This window comes from Tachysurus vachellii, chromosome 10 (genome assembly GCF_030014155.1).
Source record: "Tachysurus vachellii isolate PV-2020 chromosome 10, HZAU_Pvac_v1, whole genome shotgun sequence".
NCBI lineage: Eukaryota > Metazoa > Chordata > Actinopteri > Siluriformes > Bagridae > Tachysurus > Tachysurus vachellii.
The window spans coordinates 20,354,824-20,378,190 of NC_083469.1; the positions used below are offsets into that span (position 1 = coordinate 20,354,824).

The 23,367-nt window shown below is 37.7% G+C and overlaps 3 protein-coding genes across 14 annotated transcripts in view; 2 read left to right on the top strand and 1 right to left on the bottom strand.

Moving 5' to 3' along the window:
• The window catches only part of hectd1 (HECT domain containing 1), a 31,997-nt gene extending 30,970 nt beyond the window's left edge, over positions 1-1,027 (top strand). For all 8 annotated transcript variants that reach the window (XM_060880208.1, XM_060880204.1, XM_060880203.1 and 5 more), the window contains one exon: positions 1-1,027. In XM_060880208.1, the coding sequence (XP_060736191.1) occupies positions 1-138 (138 nt within the window). In that variant the 3' untranslated portion in view covers positions 139-1,027.
• ap4s1 (adaptor related protein complex 4 subunit sigma 1) lies at positions 637-5,205 on the bottom strand. Of its 4 annotated transcripts, none has more exons than XM_060880215.1 (6): positions 5,037-5,205; positions 3,748-3,890; positions 3,142-3,228; positions 2,972-3,040; positions 1,816-1,827; positions 637-1,388 (listed from the first exon to the last, which is right to left on the bottom strand). In XM_060880215.1, the coding sequence occupies exons 1-6, from the start codon at positions 5,140-5,142 to the stop codon at positions 1,260-1,262; spliced, it is 546 nt and encodes a 181-aa protein (XP_060736198.1). In that variant the 5' UTR covers positions 5,143-5,205; the 3' UTR covers positions 637-1,259. The 4 variants fall into 4 exon arrangements, with proteins under 4 accessions (XP_060736198.1, XP_060736201.1, XP_060736202.1 ...); XM_060880218.1 differs by having other exon boundaries at positions 3,748-3,907; XM_060880219.1 differs by lacking the exon at positions 5,037-5,205 and adding an exon at positions 4,092-4,250 and having other exon boundaries at positions 3,748-3,907.
• The window catches only part of strn3 (striatin, calmodulin binding protein 3), a 24,041-nt gene continuing 4,994 nt past the window's right edge, over positions 4,321-23,367 (top strand). The window contains exons 1-12 of one of the 2 annotated variants that reach the window (XM_060880211.1): positions 4,321-4,811; positions 12,950-13,053; positions 13,227-13,300; positions 13,381-13,462; positions 13,708-13,884; positions 15,791-15,932; positions 16,469-16,610; positions 17,476-17,612; positions 21,648-21,823; positions 21,968-22,015; positions 22,190-22,311; positions 22,903-23,070. In XM_060880211.1, coding sequence (XP_060736194.1) covers positions 4,545-4,811; positions 12,950-13,053; positions 13,227-13,300; positions 13,381-13,462; positions 13,708-13,884; positions 15,791-15,932; positions 16,469-16,610; positions 17,476-17,612; positions 21,648-21,823; positions 21,968-22,015; positions 22,190-22,311; positions 22,903-23,070 — 1,639 coding nt within the window. In that variant the 5' untranslated portion in view covers positions 4,321-4,544. The remainder of the gene's footprint in view (positions 4,812-12,949; positions 13,054-13,226; positions 13,301-13,380; positions 13,463-13,707; positions 13,885-15,790; positions 15,933-16,468; positions 16,611-17,475; positions 17,613-21,647; positions 21,824-21,967; positions 22,016-22,189; positions 22,312-22,902; positions 23,071-23,367) is intronic. The other variant, XM_060880212.1, reaches the window with a different exon arrangement.

Consider the following 23,367-nt stretch of genomic DNA (forward strand, 5'->3'; position numbering starts at 1 on the left):
GTGGATGCGACTGATGCCAGCTACCCCTCAGTAAACACATGCGTGCACTATCTGAAGTTGCCCGAATATTCCTCTGAAGAGATCATGAGAGAGCGCCTCCTTGCTGCCACCATGGAAAAGGGCTTCCACCTGAACTGAGCATGCTTCCTGCACTGCTGAACAATTCCATGTGTTGATGAAGCCTGTCATGTTTTGTTGCAGAAAAAAAAAAATTTACAAAAGCTGTGCTCGCCCATGATTTTCTCTCCTTTTGTCAAAAGAACCCACGTTTACTTCTGTAAGCGAACGGAAGCCCACCTCAGCTCCACTACTTCCTGAAACAGATTAAGGTCATTTCTGCAGCCCATGTTACCCCACATACACATCTTGGTGGGACTGCACTGCATTAAGGGCTTGAGCCGCTAGTAGCCAAGGGCAGTTCTCCTCTGTTTACTCTCACACCCCAGCACTGAGCGTGTGTGTAAAGTTCAGCATAGGTTTTCTTTTCTTTTCAGATTACTGAACACACACATACCAGCCCTGTTTCCCCAAGAGGGGGCACACAAGTACCTGCTTCTTTAGAGCTAACTGTTGAGTGTTTGGACATTTTCTCCTGGTTTTAAGTTTTATTAGTGCCTGCCTTGTAGGAAATTTAGGTTGTGTTTTTTTTTTTTTTCTTTCATCTCGTTTTGTTTTTCATTCAGCACACAATCATACAAACATGCTGTTTTTCCCATGCATTTCCTCTTCTATTTTGTTTTCTTTTTCTCCTCTCCTAGCTGTTAGTGTACGTTTCAAGTGTTCATCACCCTGTTATAAAAGGATCAAATTCCCTGACTGCATATGTGTAATTTTACAATAAAGCTACAGAGATAAAAACACTGGTTGTGTGCAAGGCACACTGTGGGGGGGAAATGAAAAGCTATGCTTCTCCTTGTATTTTCTTTGTATATTATATACATTTATTTAACTCAAGTTGCAGTTTGAAGTAAACAAATATTTTCAAATGTGTATGCTCCAAAATAATCATTAAAATGTTTGCAATGTATGATTACTATGGTGTTTTCCATTCAGTTACTTGTATTTGACACACTCTGAGTTGAGAAGTCCAGAGAAGGCAGTGTGTAGAACATGACAAATGATTAGAACTGCGTAATATCAGTATTATAAAGGCTATGAACAAATACAATTAAACTGTGTGGTCTAGTTACAGGATGGATGGGGTACAGAAATGGAAATAAATTGTGCACGAAAACAGTTTTCTTCCTGGAGCTGTTTATTTATCCTTCTCCCATCTTGTCTAAGGCCAACAGTGGTGCAAGTATGCGATTCTTGTTGGTTTCCACAATGTGTCCATTCTGGATCATCTCATCAAGAATGATGTGTACTTTGTCCAAATTAAACATAATCTGCTTTGGAATTGAGGAACAATCACAACAGTCTCAGGTTGTGCTGAACAGGAAAAATTAAACCTATATAAACATTAAGGGGAACAGTGCATCACCATCACCCTAAATACACAAATTACTGATGTATGAAAACAAGTACAAATTTTTAAAACACACCAAGATTTGTATGAGATTTTTTTTTTTAAATCAACGGTTGTCAACTTTTAACCATTGACCACCTTGTATAACCTGCAACGAACAACATTTACTGAGCAAACGTATTTTGCTTTCAGTAAATAATACTCTTTTCCTTTGTAATAAGCTGGTTAATGAAAGTATCAGTGAGGCCTGAAATGTCTACACATACTTATTCAGCTGTCTACTGATATAAACAGTCTCATAATGACTTTTCATGGTGCTAGCTGCAAATTAAGTGTACAAAGGATACGTCTAGTTCACTCTGAAAAGAAAAAAAAATAAATCATCGTCAATGACACAGATTGAGTTTCTTTAACATTAACAGGGTTGCATTTCCAAAAAGGTTCATTCACTTCTCTTAAGAATTTTCTTGAATTACTGTATTATTTAACAAAGTATTTTAAATAATACTTTGCAGTTTTCAGCATGCTTTTTAATTCATACTTTTCTATGTTAAAAATAAAATAAAATTCTTTGGCCAGTTTGTATTCTGGTCTATTGAATATGACCAAATGCTGAATATTTTATTTGTTCCTAACTGCACAATAAACGGCCACAAAACATTACGTTCTCAATGAAGGAAATAGCCAACTCAAGTTAGGAATTATTCATTTATGATTTAAGTCTAAAAATAAAATCTAGAGGAGTGACAGAGCTCTTAAAGACACAATGGGGAGGCGCATGGGGTGGCAGCACATATTTCAAGCTGTAATACCCCTCATATGGGCTATCGAGAGCTGATTAAAATCCCCAATTTGGTTGAGTATAGGAAAAACCAAATAGGGCTTAGAGGATTGGATAAATTTACTGACAGGACTGCTGTGCCATGTACACTGCTGCAAAATGAATGATACTACATTTATTTTTCAACAGAAAGATGGGATAACCTGCATAAAATAAAAACATTTTATGCGACTGTATTAGCTACTATGAGTGTCTCATCTGTAGGCCACAGCTGTGGACTCGTAGCATTTTAGAAAGAGCAACATGTATATGGAAAATGAGATTTATCCACATGGTGAAAAGTTAGAGGTCCATGGGAGAACACCACAGAGGGGAAAACACAAGAGCCTAATGCAGAAGTCCAGGAGGATGACCATGTTGTAATGTTCCAGCAGAGTCCAACAAACAAATTGTGTATATAATATGTGCTGTTATTGGGAAATGATCCACATGGTACGGTAACATTGACGCTGCACAAGGTGGCATCTCACTGCCAGGTTCTTCATCATTTTCCTAGCACTCATTATCTTTAATTCCTAATATAATTAAGTTTTAGGGGAAACCCTGACAGAAATGTCTTACACACATAATGTAAGCATTTTGTTAAGGTGTTCATAGGATTAATCATTATCAATAAAGGCAACCCAGGTAAATATTATTAAAATGGTGCAGCTTGAACTTACCACCCGACTAAAGTACTTGTCAAGCACTTCAATAAAGTTGTGGACAAGCTCATAAATGGAGAGTTCATTCTGTGTAAAAAAACAACAACAACTGATTTACATGTAGTTTGCGTTCTGTGGCAGCTTCCCAGTAGATTTAATGATGATAAAACAGGAGCCAAATAACTCACTTCACTGTCAGTGATGCCAACTACAATGAAAAGAGCCGCATACTGCCGATACACCAGCTTGTAGTCTTTGTACTCCACAAATGAGCACTGAAAAAGGAGCGTTAAAGTAAAAGCTTTCACAGTTAAACAGGCATAACTGGACAAATAACTACTTTTAAGAGATATCATGCAGCTTTTGTTGATGTTCATTATTATTATTTTGTTGATGTTGTACTTCTTTCCTGTACAAGACAGTTTTTGCACACCACCACTTACTGTTACACAGCATTATCATCACCAGGCACTTATAAGGGAAAATATTTAAATAAAAATGTCATCTAAAAACACACTTTATATCCTTTTACCTTCTTCTTTTTTTTAATACATGCAGTAAAACATTGCTGTTTATTAACTACATAAATGGATAAATGGTTTTAAACCTCACCTTCTTGTGTGTTTGTATATAAACCAAAATAGAGAAATGATATTTCACATAAAAAAAAATGAATGAAATCAGAGATTTGGGGTGTTTGGATTGCAATAAATGCAAATAGTTTTGTTACTATACAAGTTCTTTTGCTGTTCAAATGGTAGAACAATAATGAGAAATGAAAGAGAGACACTGACCTCGTCCTTCTTCCTGAATAAACAGGCCTTGACCACATTGGCCTCCAGAGCAGCTCTCTTCCCAGTGTCCACATGCTCATAATACCTGGACAGGCGAGTTTGGCCCTGTTTATTCACCATCAGCAGGAACTTGATCATGATCACTTAAGAGAGAAAACACCTATATATATGTATATATAAAAAAGGCAACATGAAAGCACACAAATAAAGGAGAAGAAAATAAAATATTAGACTCTGAAATATAACAAAAACACTGTGATGGCCGTGCTGACTTGATTGTCTTCCATAATCCCTGAGCACTAAACGTGTATTTATCTACATCACGTCTATAAACTCCCACTTACGCACGAGTTCTGTATATGGAAGTGGATACAGTAGTTGGACGATTTGGGGCCACGTCCCAATCCGCGCACTGCGCACTAAACAGCACGTCAGGAAACAACGCGCCACCGCGGGTCGTGACGTCCTGTTAGGGAGCGTAGTGTAAGTGTAGTGCGTGGTGTTTGGACGCAGCCCTCCCTGCGCGCATCCCGTCATGCAGCGCGGCTCCGTCTCTCCCTCTACAGTACGGTGTCTCACATCCACATCCAGGGATCGGAGTAATGGCGGCCGGCAAATCCGGGCGCTGAGACAGAAAAGGCACAACACCGTGCGGCCCGAGGGACGCGTCGTTTGCGTATTTTGCCGACGCGGTGACGTTTTACTACGACGCCGACAGTGAGAGGGAATACATTTGTGATTAACTCTCGTTACCCGGGGGCTCTGTTTTACCAGGACCTTTCTTATTTAGTATAAAAATGGATGAACACCCCGGAGGAGGAGGAGGAGGAGGAGGAGGAATGGCCACCGCGAGACAGCAGCAGTCCCCACAGCACGGTAACAACAGCAACGTTAACGCTCATCTAGTCGGGGCTGGAGGCTCGGCGATGGGGCAGCAGCAGCAGGATGAGACGCCGAGGCCGCAGCAGTACACGATACCCGGGATTTTACACTACATCCAGCACGAGTGGGCCCGGTTCGAGATGGACAGGGCGCACTGGGAAGTCGAGCGGGCCGAACTACAGGTATAGAGTCGCCGCAGCGCGTTAGCACTCGTGCTAAGCGGCTAGCTAGGCTCACAGACACCTTAGCAGTTGGCTGGTTAAACGTTATTCCGCTCTACGTTACCGTCTCAGAGCGCCGTGAAGTGAAGCATCGCGGACTAGCAGGTCAAGCTTGTAAAAAAAAAAAAAAGGCCTCGCTTAGCTCACTGGGATTGATTAGTAATAACAATAATAAGTGAACCTTACCTGTGTATTTAACAGCACTGTGCGTCTTCTTGTTAAGCGTACAACACGCCATATGATGGCGTTGCGGTAGACTCTGAAAAGCAGCCGGTAGAAACCGTAAACGCATCCAGCTGACTTTTGTCAACTAATCTCCTATTCAGCCATTTTGTTTTGGTCAACATGGCGTCAGGACGGTTCGGCTGTGCACTGAGCTAGCGCGCCAGTCCGGGCTGGTGTTAGTGCTGCTTTTATTCTACTCAAGAGTGTATGAACGGATGGTATGCGAGTGCTTATGGTTTTATATATATATATATATATATATATATATATATATATATATATATATATATATATATATAGCAAGTTCACTTTGATAGTACAAGAGGATGAGTTTAATTTAAAAAGCCAGCTCTTCCAGGTAGATCACGGATGAAGCTAGTTTGTTAGCCTCTGAGTTTGTTTAGCTCGGCTACTTCTGTTAGTGTTTATACCACAGTTCTATGAAGCCACAATAACTGTGAGCATGTGCATTATTATTGTTATTATTATATAAAGTTTTATTTGTTTTTAATCGTCCAGCCGGTTGCTCTGTAGTGTTTTGTTAGAGACAGGTGCAGATACAGTAGACAAGAGAGACCGAGCAAACAGGAGTCTTGCATGTATTCGAAATAATAAATGTTGTTCAGGATACTGAGCATTGTGTAACGTTTAAACTTGGACTGAGTAAGAGTTTGAGTCTGAAATTTTAACCCTTCACTGTTACTGATGACTATAAATAAGATCGTTTGAAGTTTTATTCCCCCCATAGTAGTGCTTTACTTTACCATTGAAACGTGATCATATTTAATCCCACTTCCACCAGATCCTGCAGTGTTTTTACATTGTTTTTACATTGCAACACTTTCTGGTTAGTTTTATTTCCCAAAATAGAAAATAATGAGATGTTTAGGTGTCTGACTCAGGGACTGACCTGATTAAATCAGTTACAGGTATGAATAAAGGTGATATTTGTCACATCTGTAAAAGCCACATAGAAAAGCCATGTTCTTTCTTATAAAACAAATGAACATTTTGCTCGTGTCCCACTAATTTCATGTGTGTTCTTCTGTATTAAAGTAAAAAAAAACAAAAAACGCCCGTCCATGTTACTTTTTAATGACCTGATGCACTCACGTTTTCTTTTTACGTTTTTTTTGTCATCAGCCTTTTTAATTTAATGTTCACGATTTACAAATTAGACCGAAAAAGGTAAAAAAAAAAAAAACAACAACTCTAACTCTGTTCTAACAACTCTGTAGCTTGTCTCGTGTGATTTGTAAAGTGACCTAAGTTCATGTGATTGGATAAGATGAACAGAGAATATACTTTCAGAACTGGTTTGTTTTAAAGGGAAAAAAAATTGAAACAGATTTATTGAACTATGGCCATTTTTAGACAAAGTTAATCGGTTTTGCTACACTGTTGGTAAAGACTCGTTCAGACTGCTGAGATACTTTACCTGGTACAGCCAGTTGGTAAACTTTGGTATGTTCGATGCTGTTAAACATTAGACAATTCCTGTTCAACAGTGAGGCATATGAAACACCGTTGACAAAATTAAACAGTCTTAATTATCTGCTGTGTTACGTTTAACTGTGTTTCTAGACCGTTAATATCATTTAAATGATATTTTACAAATGGTGGTATGAAATATGTGCCAGAATTGTGTTCACAGATGAAAGGACTATTTAAAGTTATCTCACTGTAAAATTACAACTGCTCGCTGTCGCTCCAATGAAGTAACCCAGTGCATTGTTTAATATTTGTAAATTAAGCCACCCTGGATGAATCACATAACACATTCTGCTAATCAGAACTGCACAGCAATGGAAGACATATAGCTAGTACCATAATAGAAGCATGGCTGAGTTGAGCCAAAAATGGTTGTAATATGTAGGCTGTTGTTAGGGGTGGGCAATTTATTATGTTTGGATCCACATTGATCCTCTATATCATCACTATTATTTTTTATATTTCCTAAAACTATATTGCAGGTTATTGAACAAGGACAACTTCCAGTTGAGACTTTATACGGTTTACATGCATTCAAACGCAATTTGTCCCGACTTTGCACGCATGGTACCAAAAATTTCTTGTTAAGTCAATTAATGTTTACGTAATTTCATTAAGAGGTAATTTTTAAATAATAGCTATGTGAGTAATATATTTCAGCTTTTATTTACTGTATCAGCTTTGCATACACATTGTTAGTATTTGGTAGCTTTGCCTTTAAATGCTTGAAATCGTGTCAGACATTTGGGGGTCGGCTTCCACAAGCTTGTTTTGCAGAATGTCTGCCCATTCCTCCTGACGGAACTGGTGCAACTCAGTCAGGTTTGTGGGACTTCTTGGTTTTTTTTAGTTCAGTTTCGTATGGGATTCCAAACCTCTCACTCTGTGGTTTTCAAGCAATTTTGTGATGACTTTGGAGATATGCTTAGGGTTATTGCCCTTCTGGAAGACACTTGTTCTGACCAAGTTTTTATATTTCTGCCTGATGATGGTGTTGTGTCAGTATTTTTTCAAATAATCCTCTTTCTTCATTATATCATGTATTTTTCAGTGCACTAGAATTTTCCAGGAAAAAACCAGGAATTCTTCAGATTTGTGGAGAGCCTGATTTGCTGGTATTTTTCCCATGGTATCAAGGGTTAAAAAAGGCAGTGTCTCTAAAGGTTGTCCGTTTAGAGCCACATATACACTCCAAATGAACTCCTAATTAAGACAATTGGCAATCATATTTTTTTAATGACTTCTGATTTGAAGTCAGTGCTCTAATTTATCCCCCAAAACAAATGCAATGAGTAGAGAATAATGAATTGTGCATCTTTAGCCTAGGTACCTTTTCTCTAGGTACCTTTCTTTTAACTCAAGGCACCTTTTCATCAGAATGTGTAAAAAAAAAAAATCTAAAAGGAAAACATTCATTTATGGATAGCAGGTTTAAAAGGTAAAGAAAGGTACATCACCTTAAATAAGATTTTCAGTATTTAAAAAAATGAACACTAAAAGTGAAAAAGTGACTGTCAGACAAGTGATTATTTAAATGTGTTTAAATACTAAACACATTAGCTGAGTTGATTTGCATTGTTTTGTATAATTTTTAAATAAGCAGTCCATGTTGTGGTGTTTGTTTTTATTGTGTTCTGTATAAAGCCGATGGTAGTGTTTGCAAAAATATTTTCAACTCCTTCGTAACAATCAACTATATTTAGAAGATGTTTAGAACCTTAATTCAGCAATCTTCATGATTATTATATCTCTCTCCAGGTAAAATGTCATTGCATTAGTGGTGTCTTACCAGTGCTCATTTTTATAAGGCTGTGGTGCGGTTCACATGAGCTCCACATGTTCTTTGGATTTCGGCACACACTTTGCTTTTAACTATGAACACGAGGTTAATGAAACAGTATGTTTTCCATGTTAATTTTATCACCTCTCCTTAAACAAAAAAGCAACTCGTGAAGGTGTGAGGTGAAAATGCCGCGGTCTTTTCCGCAGGATTTCATTCTGACCGAGCCACAGAGACACCACTATAGAAAGCCAAAAACACAAACAGCGTTCACCAATTTGCCCAAGTACACTCGAGTTCCTATAATCTATATAAATATATCTGTATATACTGGCAATTATGGACTTTAGTAAACTAGAAGAGTTAAATACTAGGAGGAAGTTCCTCTGTACACATTGGTCTGCAGTTTCAGTCCATCAGTGTACTGGATTGTGGTTTACATCATGCCACTGTGAAGCACAGGTGGTCTAGGTGGTTTACACACAATTCACACACTCAAAATATCCTTAAATATCTTACTGCTACATCACCCTGGAGTGCTGGCAGCATCTTGAGCCCTGAATGGAAACGAAAAATTGTAAGCTAAGTAACAAAAAGCATAAAACCAAGCCAAGATAACTACTATAGTACCAGACATACAGGGACTGTTTACCAAAGCCATGCCAATCTGTTCACACATTTAGATTTCATCCAGAGTATCGAGGTGTAATGCTGCATAACTACTCTGTTAGGGTGGCGCTGATGATATATAGCACAGAGGGACACAGTTACACACCATTTCCTTTATTGAGTGACCTAGGTGTACAGGTGCTGGTCATATAATTAGAATATCATCAATAAGTTGATTTATTTCACTAATTCCATTCAAAAAGTGAAACTTGTATATTATATTCATTCATTACACACAGACTGAATGTTTTTCTTTTAATTTTGATGATTATAACTGACAACTAAGAAAAATCCCAAATTCAGTATCTCAGAAAATTAGAATATTACTTAAGACCAATACAAAGAAAGGATTTTTAGAAATCTGGGCCAACTGAAAAGTATGAACATGAAAAGTATGAGCATGTACAGCACTCAATACTTAGTTGTGGTTCCTTTTGCCTGAATTACTGCAGCAATGTGGCGTGACATGGAGTCGATCAGTCTGTGGCACTGCTCAGGTGTTATGAGAGCCCAGGTTGCTCTGCTAGTGGCCTTCATCTCTTCTGCATTGTTGGGTCTGGCATATCGCATGTTCCTCTTCACAATACCCCATAGATTTTCTATGGGGTTAAGGTCAGGCGAGTTTGCTGGACAGTTAAGAACAGGGATCCCATGGTCCTTAAACCAGGTACTGGTAGCTTTGGCACTGTGTGCAGGTGCCAAGTCCTGTTGGAAAATGAAATCTGCATCTCCATAAAGTTGGTCAGCAGCAATAAATCAACTTTTTGGTGATATTCATGATATATGACCATCACCTGTATGTTGCAAATGTCAGTTAATAAAATGAATAAATTAAATTAAAAGGCTTTCTGGGCATAGAATATTGCGACAGTACACAAATAGTTGTAACTGGCCATGCTATGTCAGGCCATATGAGCTCAAATTTCTTTTGAAAAATGGTGTGACTTGTTAATACTGTCACAAATGCAGAATGTTCAAAATTGGGTTAATTAATTTATACACAAACCTTGTCTGGTAGTTTTCCAGAACTTTGAAGAACCCAAGACTTGGTGATCATCTGTGGTCTTTGTGAGCCTGTGTGTTCAGCTAGTAAACTCTGCAGCTTTCCAGGAACAGATGTATTTACTTTGGGGTCATGTTACACTTTAATTGCACAAAGGTAGCTACTAATCATCTAATCCTGTGACTTTTTTTAATGGCATCTGCTAGTGCAGGAATTCATTTAGGGGTTTCAAAGCACCAATTAAATCCATTGATGGGGTTTTAGATGGGGTCAATACCTAATCAAAGCACTAGATAACTCGACTCAGTTTTATCTATTTATCACTTTTAACAGTGGACATTGTTAAATTAACACTACTGCCAGCATTTCAAATTGCATATGCCATTCCAGACGTAGTATGAAGCAGCTCGATTAAGACACAGTGTGTCAGCTCCAGGGAGATATGGTGAGGTCACTGTGCTAAACTAGTCTCAAAGGAGAGGGCTTTTCAGAACAGGCAAGAATAAGCCTCTCTGATGCATGACACATTCCTCTATCCAGCTGTCAGATCCTGGCAGTACACAGAAGAAGAGTTGGCTACATTAGACAGCAATTTCGAAGCTGTGAAATGAGTGCAAATGACCAGAAGGGCTTCAGAAGGTACTCAGACAGAAACAAAATAAAGTCCTCCCTAAGAGCATGAGATGGTGTTTAGTGGTGAGTGGCTATATAGACTGATAACAGTCTAATACAAAAAGATGACCTCAGATTATAAAACTTATACTAAGTTACTGACTTATACTAAGTTACTGACTTATACTAAGTTACTGACTTATACTAAGTTAGCTTGCACCTTAAGAAAAAACAAAAATAAGAATAAAAATAATAAATTGGCTATTTATAATTGCTAAAGCGAAGTATTCACTGTGTTTAAGATTTCTAACTCTTTTTTTTGTCTTCTATTACATGATTATACTTAGTTAATTTATTATTTACTGTTTCTTATTCTTCTTTAATATACTCCATTAAAATGTTTTTGCTCTGTTTCTTTACCTTTATCTATATAATAATAATAATAATAATAATAATAATAGTCAAATCAAGAAGCTTTTGCTGTTTAAGGAATCCTGAATGTCAGGGGTTCACCCTCATCTAGCACTCAGCATTACTTTCTACACGCTTGCATTACTGTTAAAAATTGTAATAATTAAATATAATGTAGAGGCACACAGTACATGAAACAATATCCTATCACACTTATACAAACACTCTTTGCAAGGGTGAGCAAATAAGTATTTTAAGAGATCAGCAGGTATAGAAATGCTCAAACTAGCCTGCCTAGCACCAACAATTATTAGGATATATATATATATATCCTCCTTGTACCATATAAACAGCTCATTGAGACAACACTCCTGAAGGTGTGCTGTGGTACCTAGATCTTACTCATTTGTCCAGCACATCCCACAGCCATTTGACTCAACTGATATCTGTGTACAATGAAGGCAAACTCAAGACCTTAAACTGCTTGTCATGTTTATTAAACTTTCTTTGAGCAATTTTTTTTTCAGTGTAGCATGGTGCATTATCCTGCTGAAACAGGCCACTGCCATTAGGGTATATTGTTTCCATGAAGCTTTGTACTTGTGAAATTACCATCCACATGAATGTAGGTTCTTTCAGCAGTGGACAGGGCTATGGCTATCTAGCTATCTATCAAACTATTGATCTATCGAGAGATAGATAGTGAAGGGAGCGCTGTTAGTTGTTGGTGCTGTTCTCCAAGACCATTTAACTGCCCTGTAAAAAATGAAGAAGCATTTTAAAAATTTGTGGGGGTAGAGCTGCACATGTCTCAGGGAAAGCATCAGTCTTCACCCAATGAGACTGGTAGCTGTGGTAGGAAAGTGGCGATTGAACTTTGAATAACAATTATTTATATATCTTTTTATTCTTAGATTCGTGTATAATGAACTTTCACAATGTGATCTTAATGGCAGGGGTAGTGGTCGAGTTCAAATCCAAACAAGGCCATAGAGCAAATGTTGGGTCTTCAGGGTCCATAACCTCAGGCGTATATGGAGGAAATAAGGTTCTGCGTCATTTCTAAATTTTGTCTGTATGTGTAGTCATGAGCGATGCTATCAGGGGGTTGATTGGGAATGTGTTAGACTATAAATACCCCTCCTCTGTGCCTCACACACACTAGCATTTATGGGGACTTGAGTTACACAGCTGCTCTGTCTCAATAATATCCTGTAGTCCTCTCAATCGTTTACTGTCCTCTCTGCCATGTGCTGCTTAACCTTTAAAATCTCAAAGAACATAAACATCGGTTTACACCAAACTTGCCATCTGTAAATTACCTGTTACAATAATAATATAATGTACATTAGATTATGTCCATCACCAGGGTTGTCTGGTGTAGAGGGTAAGAATTAATGGCCGGTTTGCTCAAACACAACTGTAAAACTAAAGACAAAACCTTGTTCACTTTTCTCAATTCTAGACACTTGTGTTGTAACCGTACGCCTATTTCAGGCCAAATTCAGTTGTACGATCCCCCTGTCTTCTCCTGTCCTTTTTATTTTACATGTAGCCGGGCGTATTCCAGCTACAGAAGGATCACATGGTGGTTGAAGACTATTTAATGGCTTAATTGTTAACTGTAATCCATAGAGTACGTTAAAATATCAAATTTGTTTTGCAGTATTTGCTGATGTGCATTTATAAAGGCTTTATGTACTGTTTCATGTTTATTTTGTTAAGTTAATTTGTTTATTTTGTCAGTAAGGCTTAGTACACGTTTACTGGGAAGTATCGTTATAGAGGTCTAAGTAGAATTTTATGTGAAAGATTTGTTGTTTATTTTGGGGCCATGTTAAGTAGCTTAACTATTCAATTAACTACTGGCTATTAAGTGTACTCATATCCTCTATTTTTGTCTTGCAGGCTCGAATAGCATTCCTCCAAGGAGAGAGAAAGGGTCAAGAAAATTTAAAGAATGACCTGGTTAGAAGAATAAAGATGTTAGAATATGCATTAAAACAAGAAAGGTTTGTAGTGATTGAACAATTTAGTGCATTACTGTCTTTTTTATTTTTTATTTTTAATTCTGTGCGATTTTTGCATTTGACTGTATATAAGCTTCTGAGTCAGACCACATGCTATGTACCAAGCATGTTAAATCAGAATGGAAAAAAAAAAATATTTTTTTTTTTTCTTTCAGAGCAAAATACCATAAATTAAAATATGGCACAGAACTCAATCAAAGTGAAGTCAAAATGCCCAGCTTTGAATCAGGTTAGTGTACTCTTACATGAGAGCAACTGTGCAACACACACACACAAATAAATTATAACACACATTTATTTTTGTTTCAGAAGATACCAAAGATACAGAGGTGTCGAGTGTACCTCAGAACAGTCAGTTAACTTGGAAACAAGGCCGGCAACTGCTAAGACAGTGAGTTTTCTCATAAAGTTAACTTAGTTTCTGAAATTTTCAGATAGTTGTGCACGTTACAGTGAAGATGCTGTAAAATATTACACAAAAATGAATTTTTATTTGCATACCTTTGATCAAGCCTACATGCCAGCTATATGTTATTAAAGTTTATTGTAATACAGCACTTCTAGCAGTGACTTATGTTGTAAAGGGTGACATTTAATAGTTCTTGTTTAGTAATGGTCCCTTTCTGTCATTGTAAGATATCTTCAGGAAGTAGGTTACACGGACACAATACTGGATGTGCGGTCCCAGCGTGTGCGCTCTTTACTGGGGTTGTCTGGCTCAGAGCAGAATGGTTCCGTGGAAACCAAGAACCTGGAGCAGCTCCTCAATGGAGGAGAATCTCCAGCCAAACGGAAGGGGCATGACATGAAAAGGTACGCAATGATGTCTTGGCTTAGTAGTAGATGAAATTACTATTGTAGGTTGTGAATTTTGTTTTTATAGAGAGATATGTGTTGTGATTAAAAAAACATTTTGTCCCTTGCGCTGAAAACAGATATCAGATATGACACAACAGGTTTTAAGAACCAGCCTTACTTTCTTTGCTGGTCCAGCTCACATTCTCCCTGACACCCATGAGAAATCCTAATGCACATGCTACAGACAGTGATTAATTTGCAAAATAATAAGGCCACTTTGGCACATTGAGGAAACACACAAAAAAGAACCCAAAAGATCAGATAGCGGGGTGAAAACATGTGAATACACAACACTTAAACAGCTCTAAAGTAAACAAATGTGTTTGAGGAAACAAGTAAACCCTGGAAGGTTTAAATACTGATACAGTGACATTAGGGCACCGGTCTGCACTGTAATACAAGTCGTAATGTTTGAGAGGTTTTAAGCAGCTTCTAAAAATTTTGTTCCTCATTATGACTGGGTTGCAAGAAAAAATGATGCTTCTGCTGTTGCTTGTAAGAAACAGACACGTTCCTTTGTGGCTAAATGCTACAGGTTCAGAAAGGAATGGCTGGAAGCTTTTCCATGGCTACAGTATGAGCAAGATAAAAGTGCTATGCTGTGCAAATACTGCTTCTCAGTGTCATTTACACTGCATGGATGTATAAGTTTTATAGGTCGGAGCCTAAAAATGCCAAGACAATTCAAGCAGCCACTAGCAGGTAAACAAACCTTACAACCTCAAAAGCTTGCAGACAATTAAAAATGAAATGAAACGAAGAGATGTCTTTAACCAAATTTGTTCTGCTAGTTCTACTACAGATATTTTCCAGATTTTTGTCAAAATTGATAAGCTCAGATTTCTCTTGCCTGCTTATGCATGTTATACTATGATTAATGTGGTCCTCTCTTTAAACAAAAAAAAGTGGAAAAATATATAATATAGATATACAGGCGCACACACACAAACCCCCCAAAATTCAGTCCAAGGTCAGACAATTTAATTCTTAGAGATATAAAGAGTTACATCATGCAACCTACAGGCTCCTGTAAGTATGATAAATGTTCATGATAGCGCACTGAGCAAGTCTTGCTTTCATAGAAGGGAGGCTAGAAAAAAGCCCCAAAAAGAATATGGATGAGATCATGGCTGAGAGCACAGCACATCATGCACAGCACACAACAAACACCCATATCAACTGTCAAGCATTTTGCTTGGACGCATGATGATTGGGGCTTGTTTTATGGCAACAAGACCTGAGAAACTTGCAGTTATTGAGGCAATGATGACCTCCACCTGAATATTACATACCAAAATACTATACCAGAATATTCTTGAGACAAATGTGAGGCCATCTGTCCAGCAGCTTAAGCTGACTCAAAATTGCGTCCTGAAACAGGACACCAGCAGCGTCTGAATGGTTAAAGAAGAATCAAGCCCCAGTGAGATGATGTGGTGGAATCTTGAGAGCGCTGCATAAATGAATGTTCTAAACAAAATTTCTAAAACAATGCCATGGTCTGAGACACTCTTACAGAACGTCTTGGCATCATGTTGCTGAATTATAAGTTGTGCTTTTTTACCCCATCTGCTTTCTGAAAATTGGTTTACTTTTTGGAATCTCTGATTAAAGTCTGTTGAATTTGTTTGTCGTAACCTGAGGTTATTTGTTTGTTGGTGTGATCTTCCTTTTTCCACATGACCATACGTTTTAAACATGATCGTTATAAGTTTGCTTGATCCACCCTGAAAACCATCATGATGTGCTACTTTTTTTTTTTTTTTTGCCAGAGTGCCTACATTTTGCTGCTACGGATTAAAATATAGGATTAAACCTTTGTGATATGCTGATATAATCATCTTGTTTGCTTGTGTTACAGGAATGCAGGAGATGTTCTGGAGACATTTAACTTCTTAGAAAACGCTGATGACAGCGATGAAGAGGAGGATGAAGAGGGCGACCTAATGGAAGATGTCTCAAACAGGACTGATAAACAAAGAGTAAAGAAGCATAAAATTAAAGTATGTTATAAATAAGAGTTTCTTAGATAACATTAATATTGGCCTTCCAACATTTGCAGAGTTTGCTTAATAGTTCCACCATTTTCTGTACTTAATTTTATATTAGTAGGATAATATAGATTCATTCTTCACTATTATAGACACATGATGGTCTGTTAAAAATATAAAATTATACATGAACTGTATGATCCTACCACCCTGTACAATTTATATGTCTGTAAAAATTTGATTCACCACCCTAGTAAAATGATTCACAAAGATCCACTAACTCTTAATTTACTTAAGAAAATAATTAGACCTGAAAAAGGACTTTTTGAGGCACAGTGAAATGCAACCTCAGGAATTCCAAATCATCCTACTTGATCTTAATTATATATTATTATTATTATTATTATTATTATTATTATTAATAATAATAATAATAATAATATTATAATTATAATTATAATAATAATAATAATTATTATTATTATTATTATTATTATTATATATTTATTGTCATAAGATAAGATTTAAAACAGCTCTTGTTTCCTCAGGTTGGTAATGAGGGTTTGGCGTCAGACCTGCCAGACGATGCAGACACAGAAGAAGCGCTAAAGGAGTTTGATTTCCTTGTGAATGCAGAAGATGGAGAGGGTGCCGGTGAGGCTCGAAGTTCAGGAGACGGTACAGAGTGGGGTGAGAGGCTCTAATTTAGCCCTGTCTTAAAGCATGTGTGTGTATGTGTCTTCTCTGTATATTTTGGTCTACAGGCTTGCTCTCCTAGCACAGTTACACACGGGTCATAAAATGTATCAGCATTCCTCTGGGCCTTTGGTGTCAGCTAGTTCAGGCTTCTCTGCACCATATGACCCAGTTTATGTCAAAATGATAAACATGGTGCCCATGTAGGGCATGAAATTTTGGCCAAAAAGTTTAAATTGGTGCAGTTATTCGAGTGCAGGTCCTTTAGGTCCTTGTCAGCTTGGCATTCTAAATACTCTTAAAGTGAAACAGAATGGAAAGCATTTTGGAGAAAACCAGACTTAGAACTGAATGTGTAGTCACTCTTGTGTTCTCAATCAGTCAAGAGTCAAGTCAAGTCAAGAAGCTTTTATTGTCATTTCAACCATATATAGCTGTTGCAGTACATAGTGAAATGAGACAACGTTTCTCCAGGATCAAGGTGCTACATAAAAACAAAGACAGGGCTAAAGACTTGTAAGTAGTCTTAGCCACATAAAGTGCAACTGTGCAACCTGGTGCAAACAGTGCAGGACAAGACAAACAAGACAGACAAGACAGTGCAGGACAAAAGACAGTGCAGGACAATGACAGTGCAGACACAAAGTTACAAGACAATACAAAAAGTACAAAAAATGCAGTACACAAAAGACAATAAATAGTAAACGGTCACAGAAACAGCGCCGACCGACCAGTGTTAATACTGTATGTGTTAATATAGTATGTGCGAGATGGATCAGACAGTGCTATTCAGGTAAAATAAATAAAACATAACAAACTGCAGGTTAAAAACTTTTCCCTTCTTTTCTCCCAAACCTAGCTGAACCACTGCCGTTTCCTTCTGGAGGTGGCAAGTCCTTTATCATGGGCTCGGATGACGTTTTGGAAAGTGTTTTAGGCCTTGGGGACCTCGCTGACCTGACAGTGTCCAATGATGAAGCTGATTATGGCTATGACGTGAGTGGCCCAGCATGCCTTGAATTTTTTTTAATGATGCGCCTCCTGACTCCATCACACAGTCTAACGTGCTATAGATCTGAGAACATGAAGGTATTCAGTCATGATCCAGGGATCCAAACAATTGAATGTTTCCACTGATTAAACGGGTATTTATCTGGTTTAAACCGTGGTACACAGATGCCTACAGTGGGGTTCGAAAGTTTGGGCACCACAGGTAAAAATTGTATTAATGTGCATAAAGAAGCCAAGAAAAGATGGAAAAATCTCCAAAAGGCATCAAATTACAGATTAAACATTCTTATAATTTGTCAAAAAAAGTTAGATTTTATTTCCATCATTGACACTTTCAAAATAACAGAAAATAAAAAAAAGGTTTGGGCACCCTGCAGAGTTTATAGCATGCACCACCCCTTTGAAAAGCTGAGACCTGACAGTGTCATGGATTGTTCGTCTGGAAAGACCAGGTGATGTCAATCTCAAAGGTTTTAAATGCCCAGACTCATCTGACCTTGCCCCAACAATCAGCACCATGGGTTCTTCTAAGCAGTTGTCTAGAAAACTGAAGCTGAAAATGGTCACAAAGCAGGAGAAGGCTATAAGAAGATAGCAAAGCGTTTTCAGATGCCAATATCCTCTGTTCAGAATGTAATTAAGAAATGGCAGTCATCAGGAACTGTGGAAGTTAAAGCAAGATCTGGAAGACCAAGAAAAATATCAGACAGAACAGCTCACAGGATTGTGAGAAAAGCAAGTCAAAACCCACGTTTGACTGCACGATCCCTACAGAAAGATCTGGCAGACACTGGAGTTGTGGTACACCATTCCACTATAAAGAGATACTTGTACAAATATGGTCTTCATGGAAGAGTCATCAGAAGAAAACCTCTTGTACGTCCTCACCACAAAAATCAGTGTTTGAAGTTTGCAAATGAACATATAGACAAGCCTGATGCATTTTGGAAACAAGTTCTGTGGACCGATGAGGTTAAAATAGAACCTTTTGGCCGGAACGAGCAAAGGTACGTTTGGAGAAGAAAGGGCACAGAATTTAATGAAAAGAACCTCTGTCCAACTGTTAAGCATGGGGGTGGATCAATCATGCTTTGGGGTTGTATTGCAGTCAGTGGCACAGGGAACATTTCACGAGTAGAAGGAAAAATGGATTCAATCAAATTTCAGCAAATTTTGGACTCTAACTTGATGCCATCTGTGAAGAAGCTGAAGTTAAAGAGAGGATGGCTTCTACAAATGGATTATGATCCTAAACACACCTCAAAATCCACGGTGGATTACATCAAGAGGCGTAAACTGAAGGTTCTGCCATGGCCTTCACAATCTCCTGACCTCAACATAATTGAAAATCTATGGATAGACCTTAAAAGAGCAGTGCGTGACAGACAGCCCAGAAATCTCAAACAACTGGAAGACTTTTGTAAGGAAGAATGGGCGAAGATGCCTCAAACAAGAATTGAAAGACTCTTGACTGGCTACAAAAAGGGTTTACAAGCTGTGATTACCAAAGGGGGCAGTACAAGGTATTAACTCTGCAGGGTGCCCAAACTTTTGCAGATGCCATTTTTTTGTTTTCTATTATTTTGAAAGTGTAAATGATGGAAATAAAATCTAACTTTTTTTTGACAAATTATAAGAATGTTTGAATCTGTAATTTGATTCCTTTTGGAGATTTTTTCATCTTTTCTTGGCTTCTTTATGCACATTAATACAAATTTTTACCTGTGGTGCCCAAACTTTTGAAGCCCACTGTATAATTTTTAGTTTAAAAAGAAAAGTTTAAATACCTTTTGCAGAAAGTTTCTTTTAAAATATTTAGAATAAATAAAACAAAAAGGAAAATAACCCATGAAAGGGTGGTGTGATGTAGCCCAAACCTCCCAAACTGTTTTATTCTCGTTTAAGCATAGCAATTTGGCTGTAATTTCTATTTAGTTTTGAATGACTTAAGCTTGATGTTGTGTAACATCGTCAAGATAGTAAGTTCCTGTCAACCCTTACATTATAATGCTATAAATGTTTATTTCCCCAGACTCCTTCTGTGTCTTTCTCTCTCTCTCTCTCTCTCTCTCTCTCTCTCTCTCTCTCTCTCTCTCTCTGACTCTCCCTCCCTCTCTCTCTCTCTCTCTGACTCTCCCTCCCTCTCTCTTTCTCCCTCTCTCTCTGTCTCTCTGTCTCTGTCTCTCTCTCTCTCTCTCTTATCGAATACTCCTTCTAAAAACATGTCTGAGATCTCTATAGATAGTGTTTTGTTAAATAACGTGAATGTCTTTATTATTAGCTTTATGTTATGTACATCCCAGAGCTCTAACTATAGAAACTATAGTAACAGTAAAATGTAATGGTTATTTCTTTAAAATATATAATATGTTTGATCTTTAGATTGATCTGTGTTGGAAAAGAGGTTTATCAGATATCATAATGAGCTGCTTAAACATATTAATACATCTAAGAACAATAGTATAGAATAATAGTTTTATTTCATTCCCATAAGTATACTCTGGCTATTTTATACTCATGTTTAGTCAATTCAGATCTAACCCTGGTGTCTTTTCCTCTTTAGTTTTATAAAATGAATTTCAGGGAGCAAACTGAGAAAAGGACAGAGCTAAGTGAGGCGGAACAGCGAAGTTTGTTTTAAACAAGTGAGAAAAAAAAGCAAATAGCAGCAAACCAAAAGTATATTTTGTGTTATTTCAGACTTGGCACCCAGGTTAGTAGCTGTGAAAGCACCTAATGCTCCCTAAGGTATAGACGTTTGTCATTAGTCTTTAGTCTTGCAGTAATGGGACTGTCAGTAACCAGGCCGATTGAAGCCACCACATGGAGTAATGTGGTTTTATTGTATGTAAATAAGTCAAAGAGGACAATAGGTTAGATGTGCTCATTCTTATCCTCAGCCTTACACACTATTTTTCTGACTGGCATGTATATATTGGTATTTAATGTATTAATTTACTTTATTCTTCCTTAATTTAACTTTGAAAAGCATTTTCCTTCTGTCTTTCTGGAGATTTAGCTTTGCTAACTAGTATATAGTGGGCTAAACCTGTGGTGGTACCATTTTACTATATTTATACTGGTTATAATGTTAATTTGTTTAACACGTTGGAACAAATAACACTTTTTTTTATGAAAAATAGAAGTGATATTTTTAATGACAACAAAATCACTTGCAAACTCAAAGGCAGATTACTGTTATTTTTTCTGTACATTTAAGAGTCATGTAAAAGATATGTAAAAGCTGTTCTTGACAGCATGAAGTCATTGTTCAGATTAGTTTCATGGTGACAGCAGTCAAAGCATTAACGCTCAGACCTCCCTCTTTGAAGCAGCTTGTCATATAATCTCTTTATCTAATCCTTCACTTCTTTGGACACTTCTTTGGATTTCACTTCTTTGGACATGGCTGAAACATCTCTGCAGGAAGTTGTCTAGGAGGCATCTTAACCAGAAGCCCCCTTGGCTTCACCTAGAGATTCTGTCCTTGAAAATCATGAACACATTCAGTGAACACTGGAAACAAGTCTGAGCTCATGTTGATAATACAGTCCAGTTTCTTGCTCCAGTTATACAGGGACCTTATGGCCCATAAGACAAGCACTTTTTACTTCAAAATCACCCTCCTTATAATCGCACATGGTTCTGTGGTCCAAATATTCTTACATATTTATAAGTGTTTAAATTTCTCTTAGTGTTTGCTCAAGCCTATTAACATTTTTATTTTTTTGTGTTTGTTTAAACATAACTCTATAAGGGTGCCAATAACCTCAGAACTGAATTTATTCAACTTTCCCCTTTCCCTGTTTCCTGTACTTCAGGTATCTTTTCTGTTGTCCTGTTACGACTTCACTGTATTCTACTGAAATTTGCAAATTAATGAACCTTGAAAAGCAAGGTGATGTGAGAGGCGCCTGCCATTATTATATACTGATACATTGCACGAATTTGATCCGTCACCTCCTGGTTTCATTTCACTGCTGTTAAAATGCACCTTTTCGTATACTCTTCTATTCTCAGCTTTCAGCCAGTAAGGATGCTTTCAGGAAGACGTGGAATCCAAAATACACCCTCCGCAGTCATTTTGATGGCGTGCGTGCTCTGGCTTTTCATCCTGTAGAACCTGTGCTGGTCACTGTCTCAGAAGACCATACCCTTAAACTGTGGAACCTCCAGAAGACAGTTCCTGCCAAAAAGCAAGTGCTTTGTTTTTAGCAGGTCATGGGGTGATGATTATGAAATGATTTTAACCAGATGATGGCTGGTTATGAATTTCTTATAGTGAACTGTATCAATTCAAATCTGTGCAGTGTGCTAAACAAATCTTTTCTTTTTTGTAGAAGTGCCTCTTTTGATGTGGAGCCCATATACACGTTTAGAGCACATGTGTAAGTGTGTTTTTGTTTGTTTGTTTGTTTGTTTTTTTAATAACAACACCATGGTAAATGCTTGTTTAAGCCAAAAACAACCACCAACAAATTTCATTCTCATTGTGCTCATTTAGGTGAGATGTGAAACTTCACCTGATGTTTGATATTTTTTCCATTTATGCCATTTCACAGTGGGCCTGTGCTGTCTTTGGCTATTACTGCAAATGGTGAGCAGTGCTTCAGCGGTGGTATTGACTCAACGATACAGTGGTGGAATATTCCCAGCTCTAACATAGACCCTTATGACACATATGGTGAGAATACTTGTATCTGTTGCCTTTTTTCACATGCAACATTTGGGTCTTTTCAAAAAAAATTTTTTTGTTAAATATCTTGTATGGTATTGTATTATGTTGTGTAGATTTTTTGTTAGTCATTACACTATATGGCAAAGTATGTGCATCTGGCAATCGCCTGGGTCTTCTCCAACCTGGTACCACAAAGTCGGGCACACAGAATTGTCTTTGATGTCTTTGTTTGTTGTAGCATCAGGATTTCCTGATTTTCCATCAAGTTTTTCACCAGACCTAAGGGTACACTTGTCTATGACAATTAGTGGTCCATAACAATATGGTTAGCCAAAGCAGGTGTGGAAGAAGATATCTGGTCTGCAGAGACAGCATTCTATAATATAACATAAAGCCTACAGAGATAAGTAATGGCTGTTATTGTGCCAAGGACATGTTATAGATTGGGATGTTCGGCAAACACAGGACTGTGATAGTTTGGAGTGCCCGTATGTTTTTGGCCTTATAGTTTTATTTCATGTGTTACATCATAATATATGCTGTTTATTAAAAAGGTCTGCACAGGTTAGTATCTCTAAAGCATCCTGCATTTCTCAGATCCCAGTGTTTTGGCTGGAACTTTACTGGGCCACACTGATGCAGTTTGGGGACTGGCTTACAGCGGAATTAAGAATCGGCTGCTGTCCTGTTCGGCCGATGGAACCATCAAGTTGTGGAACCCTCAGGAGAAGATTCCTTGCCTCTACAGCTTCAACTCTGAGAGAGGTTAGTGTGAGACCATATAATGATCTCTCATCTCTCCAGGTCAGAACTCTGGCAGTTCAGATTAATGGTTATGTTTAGTTTATTGTTGCCTCAGTGGGTGCATACACATGCACATCATTTTCACATTTGTACTTTTTGCTCCTTCTTTTGGCACACTGTAAAGTAACTATTCTCTTTAGCGACTGTAACTGTGTTGATGTCTTATTGACCTGTTCATTTGGTTTTAAATGATTTTATCAAACTGCTTGACCAAACCAGAAGTGTTTGTCATATGCTTTGGCCCACTAATACCCCATT